This window comes from Polychytrium aggregatum (genome assembly GCF_025602895.1).
Source record: "Polychytrium aggregatum strain JEL109 chromosome Unknown BJ171scaffold_20, whole genome shotgun sequence".
NCBI classification, from domain to species: domain Eukaryota; kingdom Fungi; phylum Chytridiomycota; class Chytridiomycetes; order Polychytriales; genus Polychytrium; species Polychytrium aggregatum.
The window spans coordinates 243,671-258,776 of record NW_026516222.1 but is presented as its reverse complement, the minus strand read 5'-3'; the positions used below and the strand labels follow the sequence as shown (position 1 = coordinate 258,776).

At 52.0% G+C, this 15,106-nt stretch overlaps 1 protein-coding gene across 1 annotated transcript; it reads right to left on the bottom strand.

Moving 5' to 3' along the window:
* Positions 1 to 103: 103 nt before the first annotated feature.
* BJ171DRAFT_599370 (dynein heavy chain and region D6 of dynein motor-domain-containing protein) lies at positions 104 to 13,263 on the bottom strand (the record flags this gene model as incomplete). Its single annotated transcript, XM_053114928.1, has 9 exons — positions 104 to 355; positions 460 to 665; positions 803 to 5,756; positions 5,901 to 6,240; positions 6,376 to 6,503; positions 6,648 to 10,838; positions 11,047 to 11,087; positions 11,247 to 12,513; positions 12,682 to 13,263. 9 exons carry the CDS (start codon positions 13,261 to 13,263, stop codon positions 104 to 106), a joined length of 11,961 nt encoding a protein of 3,986 aa, XP_052966272.1.
* Positions 13,264 to 15,106: the final 1,843 nt, after the last annotated feature.

Genomic DNA, 15,106 nt, shown 5'->3' with positions numbered 1-15,106 from the left:
CCAAATGATCTGTGGTCTCAAAGTATCTCGCGCGGGCCATGAACCGTGTTGGGGGGGTGTGTGTGTGTTCTCTTTCAAAATGGGTATGCTGTCGGGCGTCCACTCATATCCGAGTGGGCGGCTCGCAGACCATGCACGGATTCCGCTTCATCCACGCCTTGACCGCGCCTTCGATGGGAATGTCGATAAACTCCATCAAGAGTGCGTCTGCCGTGGATTCCAGGCAATCCACCTCCTCCGTAGGTGGCTTATATATGTAAAGCGGGCACGGGTACTTCTTAAACGGTCGCGGCTGCATGACGCTCCTCTCGCTCCCGAATATGCTGTTGGGCTTGGAGACAGGTTGCAACCACACCTGTTGGCACGGCAAGGAGGCGTCAGAATGATGCTTGCCCCGTCGAGCTTCCCCGAGCGTTCCCTTGGTTCGACTGACCCCACGCTGTCTCCAGCAACACTTACGCACGGGACCGAGGTGTACTGCTCGCCCCCCTTGGTTTCTCGCATGACGCCTTGAGCAAAGTCCCACGATGCGCCAATGAGGTAGAGTCCCGTGATATAGCAGCCTACGGCCGGGGGTTTGGCTTGTCTCCCCGACAGAATCATCGACTCCAATTCCATGTTTTCGAGGCGCTCGTTATTGTTCAGGGCGTGGTCATTCATTATTGCTGCAGTGATCAATGTGTGGGTTAGTTTCAATCGACCCAGCCTCGAGATGTCGGCACTGCGCTCCCGTCTCGCGGTGCGGTAGCGACATAACAGCGGCTTAGCATAGGGTCTCGGGACAAGCACGGCGGGGACCTACCCATGAGAAGACGCTTTGGTTGGAAGAGCCGACTGATATCGTATGCAATCATGTTGTGGACCGACAGCGTCTCCGACCCCTTTTCGACTGTGCTCCAGCGTTGCATGTAATCGATTCGGCTGATGAGATCGTCGATCCATTTAGATAGGGGGAGCTGCGAGCGATACGCAATTCGTCTCCACGGTATTGGCACGCAGTTTCCCTGAAATCCCTCGAGAATTGCAGCGAACAAAGTTGACGACAAGAACTCGGTTGAGGGCTCCACCAGCTCCATCAGGTTTTGCACGATCGTGCGGACCAATTTCGCATATGCTCGAATGTTTTCCGCCAGGAGAAGCATCATGTACTTGCGATTTTGTCGTGTTTGTAAATCAACTTCAAGATTGCTGTCCTCCGACATCCACTCGCTAGCACTTTTGATTCTCTCGATCATCAGCTTTGCAGTGCTTCTGATTCGCTCAAAATCTGGTTCCTGGGCCTGGTCGATTCCATCATCATTCAAGCTTCTTGCGGAGGAAAGGAACGTCTTTGAGACACATTCGTTGTATCCTCGGATCATAGAGTCCGAAAGACCAAAAGATCCAGGCGAGTCCCGAACAGCAGCGTCCTGGATGTAGCGCCAGCATGCATCGAGTTCATTCTTGTGCATGTGCTCAAAGACGGGCTTGAGTGTCGCAAGCTGAGGGATGGGGCCTTGCTCGATATTGGACCAGTCTGCCATCATGTGCTCAAGAAAGAGGGTCGATATGACGTGATAGTCCTTGATATGGATTATTGCTGCTCCGTAGCTGCCATCTCCAAAGAGGTTCCATGCCTGCCCCATGATTTTCCTCTCTGCAATTTGCGGATCCAAGGTCGAAAACAGCTCGCGGAGACTGCGAATCGCCATTTGGAAATCCTGAGCTCCAAACCTATACGAAACAACAAGGTCGCTAAGAAGATACCGCGATCGACTCTGCACGACGGCATGGAAAGCCGCCATCCGGAACAGAAAGTTGCGGTACATGACTGAGGGAGCAAATTCGGTTGGTGTTAAATGGTCCAGTGCGGCCGAAAAGGATTCAAAAAATCGGCTCTTGAGGCCAAGCATGTGGTCTATGTGGATTATGACCCCCTGGTGCGAGCAGTGGGATGGAATCTCGAGTCTCGGGCGAGTCAGGACCCAGAGTCGGAATTGGCTGTGCACTGCCCACTTGGTCCTGTGGCCACCGACGGTGCTCACTGTTGGTTTCGTGGCTGTCTCCACCCTTTTGCAGATCGTCTCGAGGATTTGCTTGACGACCGTTTGGCCATCATAGACGACAGCAAGCCATTGTCCCCGTTTCATGGCGTCGGAGAGGAGCTGCTCGGACTTGCTTCGGATGTCTTTCTCTGCTGCAGAAAGAAAGACACATGCACCCGCTTTTTTCTTCTTGGCGGCGAAGCGCTTCACGAAAGGAACCAGGTCCAAGTTGTCCGAAACCACAACCATAGGTACTCCCGAACCTGAGTGCGGGAACTGCTCTGATATCGGATCCCAGTGGTCTTCAAGGTACTCCTGTCCGATCGTCTGGCGTATGTAGTCCTCCAGACATTCGCTCAGGGCATCCGGACGAATGCACTGGACAATTAAGAGCTTCTGGAACTTGGTGAGGCTTGCCTCCCACTTGGCAGGGAGTTTGGTCAGGCTCGGGCTCAGGGCTCGAAAGATATCTTCCCAGCTTTGATCAGTAAGGGGGGTGGTTGCCTTGTTGCCGTGTTGGACAAACTCTTCAGGCAGCCTCGCAAAAGGCACCATTTTGGAGAGTTCCAGGATTCGTTTCCATTTGGACTCTGCGAGCCATGTGGGTGACGGATTGGGAATCTGTATCAAGCCAGGGACTTCCTTGTGCCCTTGGCGCTGAACGGCCCCATTGAGCATGAACTGCCACTCGGCATCATTGATCTGCAGATGAGGATCGTCTGTCGGAGCCAGCCACCGCATGATCAAAAATGCAGCGACGATTCGATCTCCGTGACTCAGTGCCGATGCACAGCGTCGATGAAGTGCCAGGGCGAGTTTGGCCTTCATTTCACTCCACTCCGGCTCGCGGCCATTGCCGATTCCCTTGATCGATGGGAGGACCACTCGCAAAAAGGAACCTAAGGAGAGTGCATAGAGCGGCGAGAGGACCTCGATCTTGCGGATACTCTGAAACAAGTCGCAAAGCCAGGTCGACACCTTGGCGAGCCACTCGGTTTTTTGTCGAAAAACCAGATTAAATTCAGGAGCAACCCGGACCCCGCTTGTAGTCAAGGTCAGACGGGTGTGCTCTTCGTTCTCAAGGACACCGCGGTAGAGCTCTCCGCCAGTGACGTCGTCGATGCACATTTTTTCAACCAGATCCACATTTCGTTTCTCCATCATCTGGACCTTGTTGCGTCGATTGGATTCGTCGAGACGAAGCAGATATATATGCTCGCCTAGCTTGGGTTCCTCCTGTTGGAGCAGCTGCTGATAGATTTCACGTTGGATAGAGGAGTGATCCAGCTCGGTTTGTACCGGAACGGTGTGCTGGGTCCAAGTCTCGACCATGGATGCAGTTTGCGCTGCACTCAGGACAATGAATATTCGAAAGTCCGATGGGATATCGACGCTGTTGGATAGCAGTCTCAGACGTTGGCGTCCGAGGTTGGGAATGCACCGATGCTTGGTGAGCAGGTGAACATACTGGTTGCAAAAGCGCGAAAGGGTCTTGATGATCACTGCGGAATTGTCGCTGATAAGCAACGAGATCTCCCTGATCGACAGACTATCGGGATCATTCAGTACTACAGGCTTCCTCTCGCGTTCAAGTGCTTTGATCCATTCCTCCATACGATTTTCGACGTCAATCAGAACTGGGTAGCGGTCATGATACTTGGCGACCAGGTAATTTTCGAGCATGGCAGGGTCCTCTGGAAGTCCCAGCGTCAAAAACATATCTGCGGGCTTGCCGTCTGTGATGAATTCCGAAAGGGACAGGATGGCCTCGCTTTTAACTGCGCCTGCATCTATCAGGAGCTGCGCCCAGTCCGACCAGATTGCTCGGCGGTCACTCGGACGCATCGGGCCGAGATACGCAATGTAATGAGAGGCCAGCAATGCGTTTGCTATCAAGGAGTCCACCATCGATTTTACCCGTTCTCGCTGCTTCTCGTGACGCTCCAGTGACGTGGCGATGGCATCTTTGATCCTCGAGGCCAGTATTCGTTTGTTCTCAGCATCTTTGTAGCGGCGATGTGCACTGTCCTTTTCGCGGATCACCGAATCAAACTCGGATTTCATGATCTTCAGCCGACTCTCCAGCTCGCCGATGCTCTTTGTCTTGCCCCCCATCTCCTCCTCGATCGCGACGAGCCTGTGTTTCATCGTGGCCGCGGCCTCGCGCGAGGGCAGCAGCGAAAGCATTGCATAGTGGTACTTTGTGAGCGCATGGATCCATGCTACGATCGATGAAATGGACTTTGAGACTTTGGATAGATCTTTGGAGGTCAGGTCTGCTGAGGAGAGATATGCTTCGGCTTTCAGTACCGTTGGAGTTGTCAGACTATCCTTGTCGAAGGAGGTGAGGCTCTGGATGAAGCGCGCATCCGATAGGAAGCGCTTGCCGCTTTCCCAAAGAGACTCTGAGCCTCTCGGCTCAATCTTGAAGATAACGCACAGCGTTTCCACGATCACTTGGATGGCCCTTGGTGGGTTCATCATTGTTTTAATCTCATAGAGCTCGCCCTTCTGAATAGCTTCGACGGACTTTACAGAGGCCGAAAGGATAGGTCCAACTTTGGCCTCTTCAACCGCCAGGGTGGCCATCAACCGCTCGTAGTCGGTGCCGAGCCGTGCCTCCTCATCTGTCATCTTCCGTTGCTGAACCTTTACTCTGTCAAGGTCTTCCCGCAGATTTTCCATCCGCTTCAAGAACAGCTGGGTCTTCTCCGAAACTCGAACAAACTCGGATTGGGAGAAGGTGTACTCCTCTTCGACTCTGTCTATCAGCTTCACAACCCTATCGATTCCTTCGATCGCGTGGGTCGTGGCTGCGTACTGCTGGTTAAGGAGTTCGTGTTTGGAGCAAAAGAACAGCACAAATAGCCGGATAGCTGTTCGAACATACACCGGCTTGATGCTTGGGATTCGTTTCAGTGTCAGTTGCCTATACGCACTGGTAAAAAACTCGAGCACGAGCTCACGCACCGTATCGATGACGGAGCAATGTGGCGACTGTTGAATCGCAGTTTCTGTCATGCATGCTATCGTGGCTGAGGACCAACTTGGAATCATATGTCTTGTGGATAAGAGTCCTATGGCACTTAGAAGGCTGGAGCTTGTGCCAGCTCTGGTATCGTGAAATGAAATGATGATATGAATGTATCGTCGCATCAGTCGAGCAAACTCTGGTAGAAGCTCTTCTTCCTCATCTTTCGATGTCCGGCGGCTACTGTGGCGCTGGAGGTGCCGCTTTAAGGAGCCGATGTTTTTCTGGGTCATTGACATTGCGTAGTACTCCTGCGTATAGCCAAGCTTCATGATCGATATCAAATCACTCCATTGATATCCTTCCTTTATATCGGCACTGTCGATGAAAAAGTAGATGTGCTTCCAAGTTTCGAGAACAGCCTCAAACAGCGACGCTATTGTTGCTCTCCACTGGATAGACTGATCCAGGATCTGGTCGTCCCAGATTGCCTCATAGCATTTGAATCGTGCGCCGTTCAAATGAGCAACAAACTCGATGATGTTGCTTCTATCATCATGCTCTTCTCCCACAAGAAAGACGTGGACAGGGTGTGCCTTCAATTTGTGGGCCAGACGCAAGGCTTGGTCGACTCCATCTGGGTGAAGGATGCATCCAACACGTTGCTTGAGCTCACTTGTTGGCATTTCGCAGCCTGAAAATGCACAAACAGACTCGATCGAAGTCGGCTCGAACGTATACGCAAAGTTACTCTGACAGCTCTGCCGCCGACTGTGAATGCGGTGTCGTGAGCCGTGGACGGACAGTCGAGCGCCATCGTCCGCTCGATTTTGCAGACGGCGGTGGTGTGCATGATCAATTGTAAGCATTTCGCTGTATATCCCTGGAGGACATGCTCGCTGTACAATTTCTCCAAGGGCATCTTCAAATACTTGTCGCCCAGCGGGATCGAGCTTGTCTGCCATTCTGATCCGACATTCATAAGACCACACGGCCACAATCTTGTTGAGATCGTCAGATATGTCCAAGAATCGGTGAAGCTGCCTGATTATTTGGTGGATGTCTGCTACCGAGAAGATCAGACCGCGAGTCAGTGGTGAAGGCTTCAGGGTATCGCGTGCCCATCGGAGAAGCATCGAGGACATCACAAATATGACTTCAGCAAGTTCTTCGGTTGCGAATTGGGGCCGAAGGGCTCGGAGCTCAAGCTTGACGATTTCCGACAGCGTTGGCTCAAACTTGTCGCTAAGAGGGAGCGGAAAGACGTAGCGTCTGATGGCCTCTGACAGCTGCTGAAAGTCGCCCACGTCTGTATTTGCACACCCGAGCCAACTAATATCTTCGATGCGGATATTCTCTGGCTTTACGGTTGCAGCATACCATTCGCCGGTCTCACACCACATCCGCAAGACTTCAAACAGGGCCTGGTCCGGGATATACTCGAGGTCATCGACAAAGAGCCGCAGCGGCACCACGCTTCCAAAGGCTCGCCTGCGCTTCTTGAAGAGCTGTTGCTCAATTGTGCGGCGAAAGTCTGTGTGGGAAAGATTCCCACTCCACGATGCCACGATGCATTTTTCGCCTCTCTGCTTCTGGCGAAAGTTAAGAAACGACATCATCGTCTTCGTTTTTCCGACACCATCGCATCCTACCATGATGGGTCGGAGGCCACTATCCAACAAAGCGTTCGCGAAAAAGACGCTTTTGAGGAGCTCGTCCGTCGGAGCCATTTCAGGGCAGCCGGCGTCGATGACGGAAAAATATTGCCCCCCGTGGAGCTGCTTCCATGGCTTCCAAAGCATCAGCGTCTCGTCAAAGTAGTAGTCGTATGCTGTGTGTTCGGCGGGGAGGCCGATTGCTTCTCGAAATTGTCCACGTGGGACACCGAGCTCATCCTCGATCTTGGCCAACTCGCTACCTTCAATCATAGCCTTGAGAGCGCGATCGAATTCAATTCTCTGTTCGTCGCGTACAAACGCACCGACAGTCCATACAGTGCAGAAGATCATCGAGGCAAGACACCAGACTGATTGTTCTGTAAGGGTCATGCGCTCATGACCATCGTCGGTCACAAGCTTGCTCATGGCGACAAAGAGCTGCATCACTTGTTGCGTCAAGATGACCCTGTTTGCGCTCCAAAATCCAACTTTCGCCTGCTGTGCCCGATCACAGAGCGGCATAAAGATGATCTTGTGGAAGACCATCAACAGAGGTTTGTGGATATCAAAGTTTGGGGCTAAAACGGCCAGACGAGCCTCCATTTCACAGGCTGGGTCAACAACATGGCCAGTGGCGACCGAGAGGATGGCATACCGACCAGCGATCGATGGAGAGACTCCCTCCATGCTTCGGGTCTCTAGGATGATTTTTGTATCGTTTCCATGCCTCATTATCTCATCGTGTCCGTTGACAGGATAGCGGCTATTCTCGGCAACGAGCATGAGATTGAGATCTCTCATGTTTGATATTGTTCCATCCCAGACGATCCAGTGTGCTTCGTCGATATCGGCAGTATCGCCGGTATTGTCGCATTCATTTTCTTGCGTGACTTCACGGGTCATGCCAGCCGATTGTCCTTCCGCCGGAACCTCGCGCGAGGCTTCGAATACGCTCCAATCTACATTGCCCGCAGCATTGGGAAAGTGATGCGAGGCAGATATATGAAGCCGCCTTTCGCGCTCGATGAGCTGGGCGTTGCTGATCTCCAAATAGGTCTTCCACAGTGTTGTTTTGCCGGTGCATACTCGTCCTAGGATGATGACTGAATTGAATGACTCGAGCGTCTGATGAAACTCGCCAAGAAGGTGTCGGAAGGTGTCGGTAATCACGATGTTTCCGACAGTCTTGGAGGCTGCTATCCAGGACTCTTCTGAGAGCAGTGTTTCACCGTTGTGTTTGTGATCCTCAAACAGATCATTGATGATTTCAAGCAGGACGTTTCGATCTGGAACATCAAATTGGCCCAGATAATAATGGTGCAAAGCCCGTACGATAACCTTGAGTTCGTTCGTGGCCGTGCGAGTCTCTTCATAATAGCCGGTTGCGGCATCCAAGATGACCTTGATTCGTCGTAGCTGCAGTTCCATCTCGATGCGGGAGCCGCAAATTATCCTCGAAACCGATTGAAAATAGGCCATCTTTTTCCCAATCTGCCTGGCCATTCTAAACCCGCGTGCATTCAAGACACCCTCAACTATAACATGTGTGTGTGGCTGGGTTAGTGCAATAGGGCGAAAGAGGGCTTTGACATCCGGGGATACGAGCGTCCAGTTCTTCAAATTCGTTGTCGTCATGGTGGAGAAGAAGCACGGCGTGGAGTTGTACGGAAAAGCCGAATCCCCGAACATAATGCTTGTTTGCTTAGATTTTATCGCGGCTTGCAGCGATTTTTGAAAGCTGCCAGCGATTTGGCTGAAGATCGACAGCTGCTCACACTGATAGCTTTCCAGGTTCTCAACACACATCCAGCAATTTGTCGCCAGCATGCCGTAGAAATGCCGCAGAATGTCGCACTCGGTGAGCATTGGTGCGTAGCTGAGGGTTGCACATCGCAGTCCAACAAAGCTTGCCAGTTCCATGATGAGCTCGGTCTTTCCGACCCCTGATCGTCCCAGCAATAGCGGGCTGGCCGAGAGACCAATCATCTGAACTAGATTGCGGAAGCAGCGGACTGCTGTCGGGGTCATAATAATTCGCGGATGACCACCGACGTACTCCAATCCGTAATAGATCTGGGTGCCCATCATCCGTACCAGCAACCTTGTTTCATCGTGATCAACGTGGTACCGCAGCTTGGAGGTCCATTCGTATTGCGTGGTGCTTGTGACGTTGGCAGCGATGACTCCATCAATGGAGTCGATCAAATATCCCACCATGGTCACGAGTATCTCAAGAGTCACCCGGCTCGACATGGGCTTACGGGTTCGTGTTGCTTGGACCAGCACCTCGAGGTCCTTTTGCAGCTTTTTGCGATAGTTTGACAGTCCAGATTCGATGCTTTTGGTAATGACGCTACTGATATTCCGGGTCCAACGAACCATCAGCACCGCCAAAATGCTCTGGATGGGGTGGAGATGGTACAGCCGTGTAAGGGGCTCGTCTTCGTTTTCACCGAGCAACTCCTTGATGGATGTCCAAATTCTGCTCTGGATTTCGCGCTCGAGTATGCAAATAAAGTCCTCGAGGGCGATTGAGCGTGGGACTTCGAATTGAAAGCCCAACAATAGTCCTTCGTGGCTCTCCACCCCAAGAACAGTCGCTCTTTTGTCGTCGCCTGCTTCAGATGATGTGTCGTTCGTGCTTTTGGACATGTACGTCGTCTCTGTCCAATGCGAGAGCACGGACTTTCGCTCCTCGGCAGGGTCGAGACCGCCAGTCTCTTTTTGATCGGCTGACTTGAAGACGACGGCAGCAACGTTGGAGAACACCGATGTGATGTGAGACCCAATGTGCTCAGGTGAATTGCAGCGCAGTACCTCCATCAACTCAAGATCTGATAGAAAATAGAAGCGGGGGCATGACTTGCGCTTGATGTCCAAGATCTCGCGGACGTTGGCGAGGACAGACTCGCATCTGGTCAAAGCTCCGTTGATCATATCGAGGAGCTCTGTCCGCAACAGCACGGCCAAGAGTTTTTTGTTTTTGGATGCAAAGTCCGAGAGTAGCTGCATTGTTTTGGTGACGCCCAGAAAGTTGTCTACATTGGCTCTGCGGAGTGCATCCTGGATTCCGCCAGCAGCCAGCGCCGCCTGCAAGCGTTGATACTCATGCTGAAACTGCGCCCACGCTGCTATGGTTTCCTGCGTACGGAGGACTTTTTTCGCCCAGCTTTCGACCCGAGTACGAAGTTGCTGGATAAGAGTTCGCTTGAATATTTGCTCCAGGCGTATTAGATGGTCATCGCATATCGACAGAGTCACTTGACTGCTTCCGACAACGGTAAACTTCTCATCAGCGGTCATTGCCGCAGTCAACTCGATGGTCGAGAACTCGGCCATAATCATGTCGAACGATTTCTCGAGCATATGCTCAACGCTCGCATTTTTGCTGACATCGGATAATATGTCGCTGATCAATTCAATATCCAACTTGATAACAGCACGCAGTGTAACAGTCTGCAGATCCTCTAATGATATCCCGACCACCTTTTCGATCGCTTCCCAGTGACTCGGCTTCAGTGCTGGGTTTCTCAGCGACATAATAACGTCCATGTAGCGCCGGAAGTCTTTGACAGATTGCTCCAGCCCGGCGATGGTCTGAGTCGAGCGCGGATCGTTGGAAAACAGAGATTGGAGGGTTTGCGTTCCCTGAAGCCATGTCGAAAACCTTTCAGAAATCAACTTGGAGTCTAGATCCATAAAAAGCGAGTCCATCCATTTGTCCAACAACGTTCTAATATCTCCGGCAAGACTCCAGAGGTACTCATACGCCTTGAAGCCTTCAATCAGCTCGGCAAAGGCCTTGAACGACATATCTTGATTGAGCCCAATGAGCTTTCCACGCTCTTGTACACTGAGCACAAGAGCCCCAATCTTGTCGATTTTGTGTCGGAGACTTTGGACTCGAGCGTACATGATTTCGATTGAATCAACCGCGTTCTCTCGCAAATGCTGATCAATTTCCAACGTATACGCTGCGACGCTCGAGTTGATAAACTCTGTATCGACCTCTATTTGCTGCCCAATGTGCCGTTTTGATTCCTCCAGTCGATGATTGGCCTCTTCGACCTCCGAGAACAAGCGCTTTGGCCATGCCCATGTTTCCCAAAATTGAGTGTTGATCTCATCCGAAAACGAGACACTGTACTCCTCAAGCAAATCCCAGACTTGCTTCAGGTATTTCAGCTGTTGGTTTGTGTTTGTCGCGTCGAGTCATGCAGAGCGCAAGATGGCCAAGGAGTGGCGTTTCAAGTTTGCCGGCGAAGCACGATTCAATCAATCAGGGACACTATCGATAGGCAGAAGCGCATCCAGGATCTATCGAAGCCCCAGATACCCCCATCGCTCCAGACATACATCAAAACTCGCGCAGAGTATATATATCGTATCATACCTTTTTGTGATATCTATTTCCTTCCTCCATCGACTTGGCCACTGAGTTTTGAAAAGTTTTCCATTTCTCTGCGTCTTGTGCCGGATCCACAGAAATGGCGTCGTAGAGTCGCTGGAAGGCTTTGCATATCGCTCGACAGCTTGTCTGGATATGTGTGCTCATGAAAATTCCTATTTTTCCATATATCTCCCGCAGCTTACTGCCAAGTGTCTTCTTGATTTCCGCACAGTCGACCACAAGAGGGGGATAACGCACATAGTCCAGTGAAACGTGGCCCACGGTGGTTGTTGCCTCATGGTATTTCGACAAAAGCTCGCGAAGTAAGTCGATATGGCGGATGGCGTTCTGAAACGTTTCATCGGACAACTCCTCCTGCACAAGGAACTCGTAAGCCGTGTACTGATTGACCAGGGAGTTTATGTTGGTGTAGGTTTCTCGGATGAGGCTCAGCAAGATCCGACTTCCATCCAATATGAGGGGCTCATCGTAGTCAAGTGTGATGGTATTTGGCTCGAGGACTTCCAGAAACGGAAGCACAAGAGACTCGATTGTCGGAATGCTGTTACTGGTCGAGATTCTTGGCAAAGTGAAGAGCTCTAGTATGGCACTCTCGAGTAACTCGAGGGGCGGATCAAGACCGATGGCGTTGTCTCTTTCGGTTGGAACGTCGGAGGTGCAATAGTAGATTCCAGAGATATCTCTGACAGAAATTTTGATGATAACAACGCAGGGTAGTGGCAGAGGCGCTTCGGGCACGGCTGTTGGCACTTGAATATCGTAGCAGATATTGAAGAGAGATGTGCTTTGGATATCTCCATGGGTAGAGCTACGTCTCTCCGGGCCTGCATACAGATCATCCCGGACAATCACGTTGAACATCTTCAGGAACAACTTGAGCCCATCGTAAGCGCAGGCGCTCGCTTGCTGTTTCATCACCAGGTTTACCATCCTCAGAAAATCTTTGCAGCGACTTGTTTGGTGGGCGACATCACGAGATTCCTTCAAGTTGAAGTACTCCCCGAGCTGTGATTTGATCCGGCTTGCAATAGCGTGGGGCCACTCATGGGTGAGCTTCACTTGGACACAGCTTACGTGACTCTTTAGCTTATCACAGAATGCATAAAAGGAAAGCGGCAGCTCAAAGCGTTTTTGGAAGTATCTATCCGAGTCGCTGAATACATTTCGGAGCGATCCCAATATGTCGATGATAGTGCGCTGCACTTCGGCGTTGGCGAGAAACATGTATGTTGACATTTCTCGGGTTGAAAGGGCCACGGATTTATAGAGCTTATCTTGGATGTCATCTTGGTTCGCGCCAGATTTCTCAAGAGCCAGTTTTGCAAACTTTTCGGAAGTGGCAGTTGCTATCTGCTGGAGCGTGGCTTCATACGGTCCGTTCACATGGTCGTACTCTGCCCTCCTCATGCTCAGGGTGTAGTCCGTCTCAATTTCTAAAACGCAGTGTTCCTTATACACATACAGAGCACAAATCGCGTTTGTGAGCGGCTATACTCAGACTCAGGCTCGGGCTCAATCGACCGATGGCGATGGCGCTGGCTATAGGTAGCGTTCGGTGTGAATCCAAGCGATCCACAGCCACGGCCGCGACGAGGACGAGAGTGCAATCGAACTCACCAGCGTTGCCAGGTTGCGCATGCTCACATGGTCTTTGACAGCATCGAGAAGCCGTATTTTGAGCCGTTTTGGCATTTTGTGGCGATATTTGCTCTTCATCTCTTCGATGTTACGGAGATAGCACACCTGCTGATGGGCGGCATTTCGCAGCCGAAACGCGGTCTCGATCCGCGAGTAGAATTTATCCATTCGCTCGGCTCTGAAGCAAATGTTGAGGCGTTTTGCCAACTTGACTTGGTCTGAATTTTCCCATTTGATCGAGAAAAGTCCTAGGGTGTCGTCGTATCCAATGACGCGACATGAGAGCCACTGCCAGTCGACATCAGATTCAGGGTAAAAGAAGAAGCGACTCACGGCGGGAGTGCCGCCATCATCTCCACCGAGACCGACCCATTCCTGCGGCGTGTATGGGTCCATTTCGATATCATCAAACCACTCGAGAGGCAGATATTTTGCTGATTGTAGATTCATCGGACTTCGATATGGATCATTTCTATGAAGCGCTTCCGATAAGCCCTCACGCATGGCCTTTTTGCTCCGCTTTTTAAGGTGTTGCTCAAGCTTGAGAATGATTTGGTTCATTTGCGGACTGCTCTGTGGATTCGCATCTTCTCTGGCGTGAGCTGGCTGTGCGGGTAGAGAAACTCGTTCATGGGCAATGCGTTCCTGACCGGGCTTGAGAGGTAATCTGGAGTTGCGCCAGGATGTCTTTGCTTTCTTTTCGGAGATCTGGCTCATCTCGCAAGAATAGTTTCCATCCCCGTATACTGAAAAGCACTCCTCCGTGCGAGGGGCAAGTACACGATCCAACGAGGAACAATCAAAGTTCTGTACAATATCGTCCCGAACAAAAACTACCGCCGAGGGGTGACCGTCAAGTCTGAATTTTCCGGAAGGTCGTGGCTTTGGTCGCTTCTGTGTATGGGCAGGTCTGCGTCGGCCCGAAGCAGTGCGTGCTGCGTCTGTGGACAAGTCGAATCGTTTGATCAGTCATGGTGACAATCCCGCCCTCGAACAGCCAGAGACGCAATACGCGCCGGTTCACAATAAATGCAGAAACCCACAACGCAGGTCACCTGTTGCAGCATTCATCATCGCTCGAATGACGCGGAGCGTCTATCTGAGTGAAATACGTTCGGTAGACTCGGAAGGGGGACTCTAGTCAAAGAAACGTCGCGCGAGCGCCGGCACTCGAAGCAGAGTGAGAGCGCGGTATGGGGGAACCGGCTTTCCCGCGCAAAATGACAGTACACTTTATTCAGAAAAAAACGGGACAATATAGCCGTTTCCATGAACATGTAGTATGTGCTGTGCTTGCGTCAAGCAAAGCCACAAGAAATAAAACAGATCACTTTGGCAGCCTCCGAGTGAAAACCGCCGGTCGCTCTCCGATCTCCACAATCGACTTGCACACTGTGATCATGTTGCGCGCCGCATTGACGTCGCGATTCCACACTGTCTGGCAGCTGGGATTCTTGCAGCTCCTGACAAAGTGGGAATTCGCAACACTGGGCGCATCGAGTCCTTCCAACCGAACTGGCTCCAGGCACTTGGAGCACACTTGCGAGGTGTTGAACTCGTTCGTCGAGGCCACCTTGATGCCTCCATGATGGTGATTGGGCCGGCAACGGTGGTGCTCGAACTGCTCAAAGTACCGAGCAAACCGCTGCCTCCGAGGGCTGGATGCATAGCCCTTGCCCTGTCGCCATGACGCATTGCCAAAGGCGATCACCACATCGGTCCGTATCGGGGCGTGCCTCAGGACGGCCTTGCACATCTTGTCGACGGCCACTTTGCGCCTCTTGTGGCCCGTGAATCGATGGTGACGGGCCTTCTTGCCAAGGTGGAAGTCGAGCTGCACTCGCAGCTCCGGTCGCAGGACATGGGTGAGATGGACCTTGAAAGCCTCCGAGGACGACACCTTGGGCGAGGGGGTGGTCGACATCCAGGTCTCGATGCTGAGTCGATACTTCATGGTGTTGTGCCACCTGGTGTCGGACGTATGGCCACACATATGCTGGTAGTGGCCATTGGAGAATGAGACCACCTCGTCTTGGTGGCCCGGTGCTTGGATGACCGCCGTGAAGATGGAGCCGACTCCAGGATCGATGCCAATCCAAGTGGTGCGATCGGGGTCTGGGTTGCCGATGTGGGCCTGGATACGCTGCTCGGCAGTCGGAGGAGGCTCGATGGTCTCGGTGTGATCGGTTCGAGGCAAAAACTTGACGAGGCCGATGGTGCACCCAATGCCATCGGTGCTGATCTCGTAGTTGAACAGCTTCTTGTCCCTGACCCGCTCTTGGAAGAGGGAACTACGCAGCTTGAAGCAACTGCGCCAGAGACGATCCTGGTTGTTGATGCCGTCATCACCTTCTTCCTTGAGCTTGTCCCTGGTGAGTCCAAGGCGCTTCTTTGGACCCAGGAG